The 16,123-nt window shown below is 42.7% G+C and overlaps 2 protein-coding genes across 2 annotated transcripts in view; one reads left to right on the top strand and one right to left on the bottom strand.

Annotated features, from left to right (window-relative positions):
• The window catches only part of CPNE7 (copine 7), a 52,806-nt gene extending 46,874 nt beyond the window's left edge, over positions 1-5,932 (top strand). Inside the window, exons 13-16 of the mRNA XM_075838581.1 lie at positions 2,258-2,309; positions 3,001-3,134; positions 3,215-3,451; positions 5,192-5,932. Coding sequence (XP_075694696.1) covers positions 2,258-2,309; positions 3,001-3,134; positions 3,215-3,451; positions 5,192-5,329 — 561 coding nt within the window. The 3' untranslated portion in view covers positions 5,330-5,932. The remainder of the gene's footprint in view (positions 1-2,257; positions 2,310-3,000; positions 3,135-3,214; positions 3,452-5,191) is intronic.
• Positions 5,933-12,935: 7,003 nt separating this feature from the next.
• Positions 12,936-16,123, bottom strand: part of LOC142660508 (serine/threonine-protein kinase Nek11-like) — a 158,654-nt gene continuing 155,466 nt past the window's right edge. The window contains exon 15 of the mRNA XM_075837130.1: positions 12,936-13,494. Within this exon, the coding sequence (XP_075693245.1) occupies positions 13,266-13,494 (229 nt within the window). The 3' untranslated portion in view covers positions 12,936-13,265. The remainder of the gene's footprint in view (positions 13,495-16,123) is intronic.

Raw genomic sequence — 16,123 nt, 5'->3', positions numbered from 1 at the left:
GGGAACAATAGATGTAAAGCCGTGTCACTAAGAATTCTGAATCTGGAAGTGCCGAATAGAAAAAACCTCAGAACATTAAGAGCAATAGAGGAAAAGCTAAAATTACCTGACTAATACCAAATGGTCCTTACAGAAAAATGTTTTTGTCAGGTCTTCGAGTACCTGCACTAATGTAAAATCAATAACTAGTAATTTGTATGTGATATTTGTAGAAACCTGAGTTCTCGGATCCCTAAAATCTTGAGATTGAGATTATTTGACTCAAGATGTGTAAGCATTAGTTTTTTTCTTGCAAAGCATGCCCACCACATTCGGTGGCACATATTGAATTAGTATTAATGAAAACAAGAACAATTGCAAGCCATCTAGAAAATTCAGAAGCCCAGGGTGTTAAACCGGGGATCATTGGGCCCACCAGAGGAAATTATACCGAGGCCCCATCCTCCATTTTTACAGATCATGTGCACGCCCACTTTCAATTGCATTATTAACTTTTTTATTTTCATTTGACACTCAGGACATATCAACAATACGGTCAGATTCAACCCATTAAAAATACGCGCTAGTGGCTAGTGATTGGCTCCAAATGGGGCTGTCTTCTGCTGACCTTCAGCGGAGCATTGTGTCAGAGAATGAGCCCACCAAAGGAACCTTTGGTACTCTGATGGGCCAGTTTTACCTGATTATTACTATATAATTTATACCGATGGGATTTGCGGCAGACCTATTTTTTGAACATGACTAAACACTACAATGCAAGATGAACTCTAGAACATCTATGACTTAGGCCATTTACTGGAGTTGGGTGAGCATCCAGGCACAATGACATCATTATGGAGTGCAAGGCTTCTAAGTAACTTGGACATATGAGCATTTTGCATCTACCACCCAAACTTTTTCCATGAGATAAAGTCCCTCAATGTAGTTTTTTTGCCGGGGGGCATATGAGATAATGACAGGAGTGGTTAGCAAACCTCATAGTAGGAGTCACAGTAATGGCTAGCTGCTCTTTTGGAGCCTCAGTCATGGGAGCAAACTGGGAAACATGGTATTTTATACCATGATCACCTCCCAAACAGCCCTGGTCATAAGCTCAAGGAAAGAGTGAACAATACCGGGACGTGCGTCACTTGGGAGACAAGGGATTGGCGTGTCAGAAACCACACAAAAGAAGATTTGGGAACTATGTGCGGCATTCGATTAACACTATGGCCACCAGAGCTATATAATATAAACTTGAGGGATTCTGTATTTCTGCTCCACACTCCACTTCTCTCTTTTCCTCCTCCAGTTGTTGTTGGGATCCAGATGTAAGGAGGCCAATATGTGAAGTGGGACAAGGGGCTGATGGAATATCCTACTGCATGCTGGTCCGGTCTATACATGGTTTTAATTATTTCATTCCACAGAATGATGCTATAAAATGGAAAAAGCTATAGTATAAAGATAATCTAAGGCACTTATGCCAAGTGTGGTTCCTCCAGGAAAGTCAAATAGAGGAATATTACAGACCAGAGCTGATGGCTCCAGCTGTTACGTAATCTCAGTATAGCCATTTCTTGAGGCATTGCTCTTTTTTAGCGGACACTATGATGACTGACAACAAAGCTTATGCAGAAGATATACAACAGCTACAGGCTCCATATCCTCAAGGGTCTAAAACTGACCTGTCCTGGTGGCCTAAAATATGAGACCAGCCTGTGGGAACATCAACCTCCTGCTAATTAAGGTTCCTTGGATGGTTCCTCTGAGCCTTTTGGGTATATATTCTCACTTTCTTGTCCTTTTCTGAGATCCCACATCCTCTAATGCTCTCATTCTGTCGCTACCCTCATGCATCTGATATATCAGTGTCACATCCTGACCTAATATGTCTGAAGACTGTGCCAGCCTTTGACATTAACTCCTCGCGGCTCACAAGCGGTTTGTCATTTTCTTTCGTCTCTAACTCTTTCTGAGGGACTCAGCGTCCATACATGAAAAGAACGAAAGCAAACAGGCTAATATCAGCTCTCATAATAAGTATGTGGTATGCGAGGTTCTGGGTACCTGGTTATTTATGGAGGATAAGGTAAGAACAATGCTGTCTAATGAAGGACATTGTACAATGTGAACGTTGTAGATAAACGGATAGAACAATACATCGGAGAGGGTGACAGATCCTTTAAATATAGTTGTGTCAAGCCAAGGAGCAATGTCCTTCTTGTACTTACAACATCTCTTGACCTTTCTTCTTATAATGTCTGTTCCTTTCCAGGTTTCGCATGATTTTGCTATCAATTTCAACCCTGATGATGATGAATGTGAAGGTAAGGGACATCAAGGTCGCCACTTCTTTTTGTTCACATGGCTTGGAGGACATCTCCTAGCTCTAGTAGAAGACCCACCTACACTAGGAGATGTTGAACCTGGAGCTTGGCTGAAAAGTAACATAATCCTAAATTTCATGACCATGAAAAAGAGTAGTTTGGTCCCTGGTGGCATAAATTATACAGGGATTCTGATTACACCATACCAAAATATAATAGGTGTAGAAATGTCTTTCAAAGGTGGACTACTGGAAGGTCTATATAATATCCTCTTGTATATAAAAAATATCAGTAGAACTAAATCTCCTATTCCTGAACAAGCAATGAGAATTTAGATCTGAGAGGTTGCTATAAGCCCTATAGTAACACTAAACAGCTATAGCACAGGGGCGGGATGTGTTGTCATGGGGCCACAGGTAGAATCGTTCTTTTCACAGGAGGCCTTTGCTGATAAAACAGGAATAATATATTTAAAGTTTGTCTACTTAAATGGTGTACGTTGTGAAGTCCCTCTTTATAGGCTCATGCGCATAGCCGTATTAGAGATCCGTGTTGTATAGGTTTGTAACACTGTACCCGTATCCTGCTATGGCCCCATTACCGAACCTCCATGTGTCTTATTACCTATTTAGTATATACAGTCTACACTCTGCATCTACAATATTGTTTTTTCCATTAACTGTATCTTTAGGTATTCAGGGCATAGTGGAATCATACCAGAATTGCCTCCCAAAAATTCAGCTGTATGGCCCTACAAACGTTGCACCTATCATATCCCGGGTGGCACGGCTGGCAGCGGAAGAGGAGAGGACGAAAGAGGCCTCGGTGGGTGATACGAAATGAAATGTGTGAAACTGATAAATAAATGATCTGTGTCATCATCACACATCTGTCTCTTGTTACAGAAATACTACATTCTGCTCATTCTCACGGATGGAGTGGTAACAGATATGGCAGATACCAGAGAGGCTATCGTACGGGCGTCCTACTTGCCTATGTCCATCATAATTGTGGGTGTTGGAAATGCAGACTTCACTGACATGCAGATTCTTGATGGGGATGATGGGATTCTCAGAGCACCCAAAGGGGAGCCGGTCCTCCGAGATATTGTCCAGTTTGTACCATTCAGAGAATTCAAAAATGTAAGTTTATTGCATTCTAGAAACTTCTGTCATGTATTATTACCGGATTTGCATTTTATTGATTTAGTAATTCTGATAATATTACACCCTTGGGACAATGGTGGTGCTAAATTACTGGTAATTACAGAATACTGGAAGTAACATATATTCTGCACTCATAAACACGATACCCATACATACACACATATATTCTTACTAGCAGGTCCTCTGAGGTGGGATGCAGGCCCTCTGTGGCGGTGATCACTGGTTGTTGGGGGGAAATCATAACTTCATCAATTATAATTCCAGTGGACTCTAGCGGAAATACAACAATGCTGACGATCAGATTCTCACACATGTAATTTAAAGCGTAGCTAAACATTCGCAAAAAAAAAAAATATTCTAACTGCTATTATGTCCCTTTATGTGGATACATTACTACTAGCAATTTTTTTCACTTCAAAGTACCTTTTTTGCAGCTTTTTTTCTTGTGAAACCGTCCACATCTGTTTTCTCACACTTCCTGATTCTGGCCAGTTGCTAGGGGTGTGTCTAGGGGCGTGACTTACTGTGTGTGATGTTACAATCTGTCTGTATCTTTCATGGGCAGTGAACTCTGAGGTATAACTACAATACTGTGAGCGAGCACTGATCTATGCACAACACAACACATTATATATAGAGATGTAAATATCTCTGCACACTCCAGAAGAAAGCAATCAGAGTTTTTCTTTCACTTTCCCTGGCAAGTGCAGGGAAGATAAGACAGGATCCTATCTTGCAGGGGGATTGGGGGGGGGGGGGGGGAGGGGGACGGACAGAGCGGTCCTAGTCTTATCTGATGCTAATTAGCAGCTCAGATTAGTGTCCTGACAGTCTTTGCGGAGAGAAGGGGGAAGAATCATGCAGGCACGGAGACCAGTGCACACAGTCTCTTCCATGCGCTCTGCTGCTAGAGAACTGTGTAGCGTATAGAGGCAGAGACCTTCCTGACGTCACGATGGGGGCGTGCACATCTGACGTCAGGATGGGGCCACCACCCACCCGTACTGATAGGCAGCAGAATTCATACACTGATACATTCAAACAGTGTATGGATTTCTGCGAGCAACAGGAGAAATACAAGAAATAAAATGTGGTAGAAAAGTGTCAGAGTGGCCATTTAAAACACATATAACACAAAAAGGAGCCCAAATTTATTAATAAAGTATATTACAAAACATATTTATATTACACATGATGCTAGAAAATAAAAAGTTGATCGAACGTCTAGTTACACTTTAAGCACCTAAATCTAATCTAGGCCCCCCGAAGGCTCACTGGAATACTGATAGGTGAAATTATGCCCCCCATGGCCTTCCACCTTCTCTTCCGCAAACGACTAGCTGCCTGCCACAGATGACCCACTGCTCACCAGGACTAACGTGTGCCGTATTACCAGATGGTTTTACTGTTAATCTGGCAAGGGTCCATATGATTAACCAACAGGTTTATAGGATTAAGGGAATTTTACTGTATGAAACCTTCTAAAAACTAGTGTTGATAAAAGCAGAGAAGGATATAAAGCTGCCTATACACAGTCCCATTTTTATTAAATGATTAAGAAACCAGATGGACCCATTTCTGACATAATCTGGGGCATCCAGAGATTACATGTTCTAATGGTTTTGCTAAAATGAGACTACTACCCAACATCCACAGGGGAATGGTAGTAGAAGATACCTTCTGTCAACAACAAAGTCTGTCTTTTGTGTATTTCAGGCTTCACCGGCTGCCTTGGCAAAATGCGTCCTGGCTGAAGTTCCCAAACAAGTAGTAGAGTATTACAGCTACAAAGTCTTCCCTCCCCGCTGCCCAAAAGTTGATTCCCCGGACTCTGCTCTTAATTCTCCTCAATGAGCCTAGTCTACTGTTCTCCTAATCAACATCTCCCCACCCTTGGAAAGACCATAAGGCTTTGTGCCTCTCAACAGTCCAACGATCATCCAATGCCATCTGATGGACCAGACGGAACCACTCAGACTCTAAAGAAAGTCGACTTCATTTCAGTTGCTGTTGGAATAACCATATACATTCTCCTATCTTCTATTAGTGCAGGACAAGGATTAGTATGGACACCTAATGCACCGATTGACCTCTTTAATCATATCTACTGGAAGAGGGCACCATCTACCATGGAGCTTGGTGTCTTCAGTAAAATCTATTCTCATGGCCTTCTCATTGTACTTACTCTGTAGTCCTGATAATATTTTGGCAGTGTTCGGCCCTTTACATGATCTCTGGGGAGGTTCTGAATGTAAAATACATCATAAGGACCGTTGGGAAAGGTCTTCTAGACACCAGATTGTCATAGTTGGGCCAATGTCATTTCCACATACATTTTCATGCGTACCATGGTTGGGAGGTGATTCTGTAATGTTCCGTTTTGTGATTGGAGCTTCTATTATCCAGAACTTATACCATTAATATCGTGCCGCCACCACATCACTGGATTTGAGGTCAAGCAGTATCATATTTTTCTCTTTTCGTGGTGAGGCTTTTTGTAGGCAGAAGTCACAGTGGGATTCTGTTCATCCAGCAAATTTCTGTCTTCTTCTTTTATTCTTATAGGGAAAGATCTGATATAGTGGAGCGTATTCCTTTTGAAAAGCAAGCCTTTTATAAACCCAACTTAACACTTCACTAGCTCTTATTTTAGATAATTTTTTTATATTGGTGGAGTCATGAATTGAAGGGCCTGTAGAAATCTGAGTTATCAGACACATGCTGGCTCATTAAAATTATCTACAAAGGGATCTCTTGGGGTCTCTTCAGCTTGCATGAGCACACACGTCCATGTGACTTTACTTTTGATATCTGTCAGATTAACACATCTAATAGCAAGCCAGAGAAGGGACGGGGGCACGGGGGACGGGGGACGGGGGGTGTGGTGGTGGGGGGTTGTTGCAAGAAAAAAAAAAAGCTTGTGTGGTCTGTGATGTCATTCGTTGAAGACTCCAATGGAAATTGATGTGAGATTTGTGAATGTTTGGTGAGGAGACCTCTCACTCACCTTCCGGACTTGACATCTCCAAAGGTTGACTTTAATGACCAGTGGATCTTCCTTATCGTTTTCCAAAAACACTTCACGTTCTGTGGATCTGATCGTAACAAGCAAGAAATATCCTCACTATAAAGAGCAGTACATACTATAAAATTGAGAGGGGAGCTTACTTTATCTCTTTATAACATTCAGTCCCATGTTTTATAATGAAAGATTTACGTCACTTTATGATCATTGTAAAATTCAAAAATATATAAGGTGAAAATTAAAATATTAGTAAAGAGGGATCAGAATGTAAGAGTCATATATATATATGCAGAAAACACTTATGAACATATACAGATATATCTATGTGTCTATTGATTTATTTATTTACAGCAATGGGTTAAACCGAGTAATAAGGTGGTAGGACTGTCTCAGGCTATGAGTTGCATTGACTCTTACTACTGAGAAAATACATATCATTTAACGTTTTCAATGCATGTACAGTTATCTCCTGAGAATCCGCTCGTATTGCAGCATTTAGAAAGGCCCAGATGTGCACCTCTATATTACATGTTGACGCTTTTGTAAGGTCTGCATGCTTCTCGTATTTGTGTCCTGGAAGAAAAACTCCCCCCCAATAAAGTACTCTGTTCTCTCTCTACGTGTCTTATTCTATTTTTCTTTGTTATATTACAACTGTTGGGTGGGTCGTCGTGAATGTCTTGTGTTCGGGATCTCCAGTCATGGTGCTTCCCCTGAGCTTGATGATTTTTAATACAATTATTTTACACACAGTCAGCGGGAATGGGCAGCTATTCAGTGATTGATGGCCCACCAGCTGGTCACAGGCCCCTTTCCCGACCCTAGGAATAGTGTAAAATCATTACCTAGGGCCTCATGCATGTGGTCATATTATGGTTGTGTACAAGTTCTGAGCTGTATGGAGCCATAATATGGCACCCATCGCAGTGCATAGCCGTACTGTACCTGTGTTTGCCCACAATTTCATAAGGAGACACATGGACTCATTTTTCTGTTGCTTCATACAGAAAAAAATCATGCCATATTCTGTTGGATGTTGTAGAATAGAGATATTGTCCCCTAGAAGCGTTGATTCTAGGGAAAAACACCTCTGTAATACAGTGCCTAACAGAGGATTCATACAGAGTGCCTACGGCTGTAGGTGGAACAGAATAATTTCCTCTCCAGTGTCACCGTTTGAGATTTTTAAGTCATGATTTATTATATTAATACCTCATTCCATATTGTACCCCTTATTAAGAGTCAAAATTCCGAAAATAACAGCTGGACTACCTGTATTTCTACTTACCCGAACTTACAGCACCATAGAACCTTTTAGTTCTGTAGATCCGGTAGCACTGCGGGGGTCTGGGTGTTACACCAAAAATATGGACCCTTGAACAATATCTTACATTATTGTGTTGTATGGGTTAGAGTGTGGTATGATTCACTTCACGTCACATGAATATTGGATGAATTTTTGTTTAAATACTATGACACCACAAAGGTGAACGCAAAGCATGTTATAATACGGCCAGAGATTGGGCAGCCTGTTCATGGAGGGAGCCTCCGCATTTATAGATATTTTAAGAATCTTTACCATATTTTGGAACATTCCTATTGATTAATTCAGGGTCATAAGATGAGAATACAGCTCCTCTCTAAAGCAGACAAACCCTTTAGGGTATGTGCACACGGTAGCAGGCTTTTACGTCTGAAAAGACAGACTGTTTTCAGAAGAAAACAGCTGCCTCGTTTCTGTCGTAAATGCTCCTCCTCGCATTTTGCGAGGCTTCTCTGACAGCCGTAAATTTTGAGCTGTGCTTCATTGAGTTCAATGAAGAACGGCTCAAATTACGTCTGAAAGAAGTGCCCTGCATATAATGTATATAAGTGTCCTGCATATAATGTATATAAGTGTCCTGCATATAATGTATATAAGTGTCCTGCATATAATGTATATAAGTGTCCCGCATATAATGTATATAAGTGTCCCGCATATAATGTATAGAAGTGTCCTGCACTTCTTTTGACGAGGCTGTATTTTTACGCGTCGTCGTTTGACAGCTGTCAATCGACAACGCGTAAATTACAGGTCGTCTGCACAGTACGTCGGCAAACCCATTCAGATGAATGGGCAGATGTTTACCGACGTATTGTAGCCGTATTTTCAGACGTAAAACGAGGCAATAGGTTGTGTGAACCCAGCCTTAAAGGGACTATCCTGACAAGGCTGATGCTCTGTGTCATGCCTAGTGCAGGGTCTGATGGGGCGGTGCCTGACATAGGGATTGTTTCTTTGGTGCTCTTTGAATCCCTGTGTCATGCTCGACCCCCTCAGGTCCTACATTAGGCATAACCGTGTAAGCAAGTAATACCAATGGTATGTAGGCAAATATGAACACTAAGGCCGGGTCCAGAGGCAAAGAAATCCACAGCATGCTCATTATGTTGCGGAAATGTAGCAGATTTTAGCCACGCTCGTCATCCTTTGCAAGGGTAAAATCCACAACGTCGTACACATGTGACACATTATCTGCCGTGACTGGATCGGGCCTAAGTAATTAAAATTTTCTTAAACAGTTTGGTTATAGGCATCCCTTCATTACATTGCTAATATTATCTTTAAAGAAGTGGTATGCCCCCTTTCCCAATTCTTGTTCATGCCACTACACCCTTTCATTGCAGGACATTGTAGGAAAGAAGAGTTATGTGACTCACAAGTGCCCACAATGGGTGCCGAATCCTTGCGAGGGGAACCCAGCGCGGGTTCACACCACCCATAGATGATAATGTCGTAATGATTAACATTGTATTTAGTCCAAATATATAGTTTACGAGCAAAAAGGACTAAATCGCTGCCATACCACATAACACTGTTAGTCCAAATGGACATTTTTCAGTTCATTACTCATGTTCAGTTCCCCGTTAAATGACCAGTAAACATATGGCTGCAGTCTGGGTGCTGTGTAAACTTCAGCTCTATAAATGAAGCCAATATCCAGCAGTTCTGATGGGCACGATAATTACCAACTTTGCAGCATTTACCCTGTGGGGCTCTGCATCTGGCAGAACGCTAAATCCCTTGACTATATCCCACCATATGTTATCCATGAGCCCGTGATGTGCTCTTGCAGATTTTAGCAAACTGTCTTACTCTGCGAAGGTGTCAGCAAATCCAAGACCTTAACGCAATTCTTTCACCCCTTCATAAACACGTTGGCATGAACATGTGGTGATGTGGACTTCTTCGCCCGCAGCCAGACAAGCCTTTGAGAGATGAATCCGTTTTGCAGTGGGTTTGTTTTTCATGCCAAGTTCCTGTCAGCAATTTCCCAAGACTCCGATTTCCCCATCGGAGACATCCTGTTATTATAAACTGCGATCAGGCTCTGGCGTCCCTCCCTCCTTCCTCAACCTACGGAGATGTGATGGGGATTCTCCTCTTAGAGAGTGGTAGACTTCATGCATTAGCATCTTGTGTTTAGACAGTTTGTGCACACGTATGCTGTATATATTATCTTGTCACTGAATATCCAGGTCTAAAAATATATCTGTCTGCGTATCGCAATACGGTAACACATTTACAATTTCCATAGCGGGCCATCCTTCTCTGGTGACCAGAAATCAGAGATATAGCTATAGGGGATTCAGAGGTAGCAGCCGCACCCTTGCCACGGTGCCTGAGGGGGCCCGAAGGCCCCTCTGCTGCAAAAGACGACACCAGTTTCTGGTAGAACATTACAGATGACTGAAAAATGCAAAACTAATAATGCACAAGTGGCTACTAAATATTTTGCCATAAATGCCCCTCTCTTATGGTGACAGGGCGTGCTTTTCACCCCTCGATTAAGGCCTTATTCAGTCGAACGTATTTTACGTCCATGTGCTGTCCGTTGAAATAACTGACAGCACACGGCCCCATGCAAATTAATGAGGCTATTCAGACATACGTGATTTTTCGCGCAGATTGTTTCTGTTGAGTGAAACTCACTGCATGTTCTATTTTAGTCCGTTTATGTCGACCACGTCGCCCATAGAAGTCTATGGGTGCATGAAAAACACGAACGGCACATCGACGACATCCGTGTGCTGTCCGTGATTTATACAGCAGTTGCTAAAGAAATGCTGAGAAAAAAACGAAAAAAAAAAACAGGAAGTGCAAAGCACCCTGATGCCACACGGAACTGAAATGCATGGAATACGGTCGTCTGAATAAGACCTAACACTGTTTGGGGCAACTTTGCAGATGCAATTGTGCTCACTAGTACAAGACACTGTCAAGATGCTCTAATCTAAAGAGGTCCGTCTTGGTGACAGTATGGGTGAAATTAACAGGGTAGTAGGTGCAGCAGCTAAGGGAGCCCTCCTCCGCTCAAGGGTGAGGTGCAGTAAATGATCACTATGGATAATGGAAGCGGAGTGGAAGGGGCAGTAGAGAATATAAGTAGATTGCTAGTAAAGGGGGAAACAGATACTTGCTGCTAAAGGTGGTTATGGTAGAGAGGGGCCCCAATCCAAGTTTTGCTATTGGGCCCCATGGTTACCTATTACACCCCAGAATGACAGGTTCCAACCATAGTTGGGACTTGATGAGCGAAAAGAATCTGGGAACATGGAAAGGCGTTACATTATAATTAGTTCTGGAGCAGGTGGGAGGCATGTAGAGTTGACCTTAATTTCCATCGTACTTTTTCTAGGTCTCCTGATGTTCACCAGCGAACAAAGGGTGAGTGGGGCATTTGAGAGATTTATGAGACGTCTCTGCTGCGGCCAACTCCGACCACATCTTACGTTTCTACACACCTCTTTATTTGCTGCTAAAACTCCATCACACCCGAGAGCCTCGCCCGTCACAGGTATCAGTAACCTCCATTGTGATGGTTACATTGGTATTTTGGGTGAAGCCGGGGATAATGTTGTATTAGCAGATTAGGTTTTTATTACGGTCTCTGTCCTCAAAACATTCAGGAGAACCTTAGATTTAATTTAGATCGCTGTACTCAAGCAGTGACTAGACGGACATCGAGCGGCTGCATTGAGTGGGATTACTTGACATGGGTTCAGTAAATGTAATAATGAAAGGATCGCGCTAAAGACAAGAGTACAAGCCGGATGTTATTCACAAGGAGCTCCAAGCTGCAAAGCAGGACAGAGGGAAGAATAAAAGTGGCAGTGGCATACATAGAGATCAAAGGGTCCACAGACGGATTTATATGGGGGATTTAAGCAAGTTTCCATGATACATTTTAATGTTTAAATGAGCCTCAACACCCTTTTTACTAAAACAGTGCCACACTTGTGCAAAGGTTGTGTGTGGTATTGCAGCTCTGCACCATTTACTTCAATGGAGCTGAGCTGCAACACCAAACAACCCACGGACAGGTGTGGCGCTAGAGAGCAGACATGTTTCATATTTCTCTAATCCTGGACACCCCTTTGATATACAGAGTTATGTTGGCATCAAGATTATTGTCCAGTGCAGTGAGAGCGATGTTTTTGATGGCTGCTTGTGGTTTGAGAAATTATACCTCATATCAGTATGGCTGCTAGCTTGCTACTTTAAAGAGAACCTGTCAGTAGGTTTGGAGCCATTACACCAGGAAAGGAAAGGAATCAGGCAACATAAGGCGCATGAACCTGAGGACAGTACACCTTGCTTCATGTACTGTACTGTCCCCTGCTTCATGTACGCTCCAGGACACATCTTGGTAAATTGCAAGTTACTTCACTCACTATTCCCGAAACGGCCATCATTGACGTGGCTCCAAAGCTAGTGACAGGTTCCCACATGTAATTATGGTCCATAACACTATGGTGCTCCATCTCTGGGGTTTGGGTAAGAACAGTCCATGATAGTAAAAATATTTTTGGAAGAAAGTCATCATGTTTTTCTAATTTTGGACAATCCTTTTAGTTAGACCGCACATTGCTGTGGGCAAGGGAGCAGGAAACCCCGGCGTGGACAAGGTGAAGGCTGGAGAAGGTGATAGATGTTGAGAGACATTCAATGTTCAGTAGAATAAGATTTTAAAGCCATACATGTGGCCTATTTAATGGGCGGTATATAAGGTGCCGTGCAATCTACAGACTCCTGAGTTATAAATCCGGCGTGGACTATAATCCTAGAAATTAATCAGCAGCCGGTCATATATGTGGGAAAATAGAAAACGACTCTATTTGTTTCAAAAAATTTCCATGCATATCCCTGTAAAGGGGTATTCCTATAATCAATATTTATCCCCTAGGCACAGGATAGGTGAAAAATATGTGATCGGTTAAGATCTGACCACTGGGACCCCCACCGATCCCGAGAACAGGCTTACCTTGCCGTTCCTGGGAGCCCCATAGAAATGGAGCACTAGTGCGCATGCCCGACCACCGCTCCATTCATTTCTATGGGGCTTCCGAGCACTATCTTCGGCATCTCCATAAAAATGAAAGGAGAGGTGGCCGAGCACGCACAATACCATTTCATATGGGGCTCACAGGAACGGCAAGGTAAGCCCATTCTCGTGATGTGGGGGTCCCAGCAGTCGGACCCCCACCGATCAGATTTTTATCACCTATCCTGTGGATAGGTGATAAATATTGATTATGGGAAAACCCCTTTAATGGGCAGTATTCTAATAGTGAAATATAATGTTGGATCTTGGGCAAATCTTCACATATCTGGCAATCCAAAGCCGAGATGCGACTATCCTATCATGTGGTGCGATCATTTGATTGGTTGATATTTTCCTTCTTCTCTTCCCCGCTTTCCCACATTATACTTAGAATTCAGGACTATAACCAGGTAAAGGAGGGCTCCGCAGATTCCTCTTCTATCCGTTCTTCTAAAAACAGGAGCTGTTGGACTTTGTGGCAGTGCTGAGGCTGAAGTTTCATTACTTGAGGTTCACATGGAGTCTTGTCTTCTATCTCCACAGTGTTTGGATCCTGCCGGTTGTAGACTTGTTTCCAATAATTGTAAACCTCCAGGAATGCATCTTCTCCCAGCAGCCGAACACATTCGCTACAGAAAATAAAATTCAGTGTCATCATTCCTAAAATGTACAATATGAAGTAGGTAAGGGGAGAGTAAATGACAAGGAATTAGTCTTCTGTCTGGGTGCATTGAATACCCCCCCCCCCCAACATTTTATTTGCATAAATATGTCATACAATTTCTGAAATATGTGGTAATTATAAGCATAAACACTATGATCGGACCTGTAATAACTCAATAAATTTAGTGGTGCTGTAGTTCCCCACACAGCCAGTGGCCAGAAGCAGCGCTATGCAGTGAAAAAACTGTGAAGGGGCCACAGCGCTTGACCAGCACTGGAGCCCCTTTATTCTCAGGCTCGGTGGGGTCCTAGCAGTCCAGCTAAATCTGCAGAACAGAAAGATACTTGGTGCCTCATCTTCGTGTTGTCACAGATCTTCTAAGGCAGCAAGTTCCAAATGTTTAAAGGGGCTGCACAACCGGCTTCTCTAACCCCTGGGGATAATCGGGAAGCCACGTTTGGCCATACAATGTAGCATTACATGCTAGCCACTGAAACAAATAGATGACTATGCAACGCATGGACAGGTCTGGTCCTCCTCTCCGTTCCACCTTCCCTCCTCTTTAACGTCCATATGCCGCAATAGAACATATGGACAGGAATTGTCATTGTGAGACTAGCCCTATCATTTGAAGTCAAGGTTGGATGTGTAAGTAGATAAAAAAAAATCTTAGTTTCAACAGTGCTGAGTTGTCTCTACATCTTCTTACTAGAACCTAAGGCTTTCGCTGTTTATTCCAAGTTCTTATTTCCCTCCTGGGCTCACTTGTATTTTTAAGTGTTTGAAAACGTCTGTATTTTTAGGCAGCCGGTCCCTGCACCGTGCTGGTGGTGATAACTTGTGATTTATCCGGTAACACAATGCTATTTTAATGACACCATATGTCTTGTGTGAGTCACTCTACGCCGGTGGCGAGAAAATGTAGTCACCCCCGCTGCTCGGCTTAGTCACACGTCCAATGCCCCCTAAATGAAGACAAAGTTTCCCCAAATGTTGGACATATTTATATCTCCTGTAGACTTGTCCTTGCCCGGGGAGTAGATTTGACTTACTCAGGAAGTTGTTTTTCAGTGGTAAACTATTTTCATACTTGATCTCAAATCTGAAGATTGTTCCAGAAGTAGCTTCTGCTGCGCAGAGGCTTTAGATATTGTTAAAGGGGAACCTGAATCAGCACAAACTTCTTGAAAGCATTGGTTTGATGTCCTGGCCAAGAGGAAGTAATTGTGATTATGAAATAGTGGCCTGAAGTGCCAACGACAGGAGTGAGCCAACTTCCTAACTTCCTGGAAGTAGGACTCCTCTTCTTCCTAAGAAGTCAAGAGTTTTTTAACCCTTCTTGACCATGCTGGATGCTTGGAAGGCTCCCAAGTCGAGCTTTTTCAGTTGAATAACAGAAAACCTGCCTATTGCTAAAGCTACCTCAGGTAACATTATTGGATGCAAAGCTACCTGGCAGTATCTTGGTGGGACATGTAGTATATTGAATGCGTCAGCCTACAACTAGATGGTGGCAGTCTTCACTGCGTCATCCTGCGACTAGATTGTGGCTATTCTGACTGCGTCATACTGCAACTCAATTGATCCCATTCTAGTATCAATTGGTCCAGTTCTGTAAGTTGTGATATCGCAATATGACTGTTGCTCCGCTAAGAAGTGTGTCTACAGTCGTCATCTAGCCTTGCCCTAAATCGTTTGGTCATGGGGCCATCACATAGCATCTCATCATTGACGCTAATGGATGTAACTGTTGCTTGCTCTTGTAGCCCTTGCCTTATAGTGCTTCTATTATAAGTTCTGTATGTTCTATATGATTAATAAAAAGATTTCCTCTCCCTTGGTTTACTGTATGATGAATAAGTTGTTATTTATACTTTATGAGTATTTGAGCAGCGGTTCAACTAGGGCCAAACAATTCTCTGTAGTTTAAATTATACTGATGGGATGCAATGGCTTTTGGAAGCATTGAGCATAAGAGTAATGCCATTAGGGCAAGAGGGGGCTACATATAGAGCGAATGGATTAGAGGACACGAGTGTTTGCCATTACCGCCACATTAAAATGACTAGTAATCGAGATCTTTTATGACGAATAGGATGGACACTTGGACGATTTCTCAATTGCTTGTCGACCCAAGCAAATGTATCTATTATACACAAATGGTTTAACAATAATGTTGCACATAATATATTTTGCTTACACAGATCCATATCCAGATGATATTTTGCGGTTAAATTATCTGAAAATTGGAAAACAAAAAGCAAGCAAAATTAAAGCTGACCATACACATTAGATGTGGTGGATCTAATGTGTATGTAGGCAGTTTGTCAGTGAAGGATCAGAAGGTTGGATTACCAGGGGTCTCAAGAACGCACGCATGCGGCCCCTGAGGCTGTCATCTGCGGCCCGCGAGACACAGAGCTGCTAGTATCGGCTCTGCTCCGGTACTCTCTGACATCACATTCTGGTCCAGGAGGATACCCTGACGTCACGGTGTATGAACAGTGACATCAGGGGCTCCTCTAGCAGAGGAATCCCTGGCCAAAGCGTCGGCAACGCTCTGGCTGGGGATTCCACTCCTAGAGGGAGCCCCA

Source organism: Rhinoderma darwinii, chromosome 9 (assembly GCF_050947455.1).
Source record: "Rhinoderma darwinii isolate aRhiDar2 chromosome 9, aRhiDar2.hap1, whole genome shotgun sequence".
Classification (NCBI taxonomy): Eukaryota; Metazoa; Chordata; class Amphibia; order Anura; family Rhinodermatidae; genus Rhinoderma; species Rhinoderma darwinii.
Note: the sequence above shows the minus strand (reverse complement) of the source record. Positions and strands in the feature narration are given on the sequence as shown.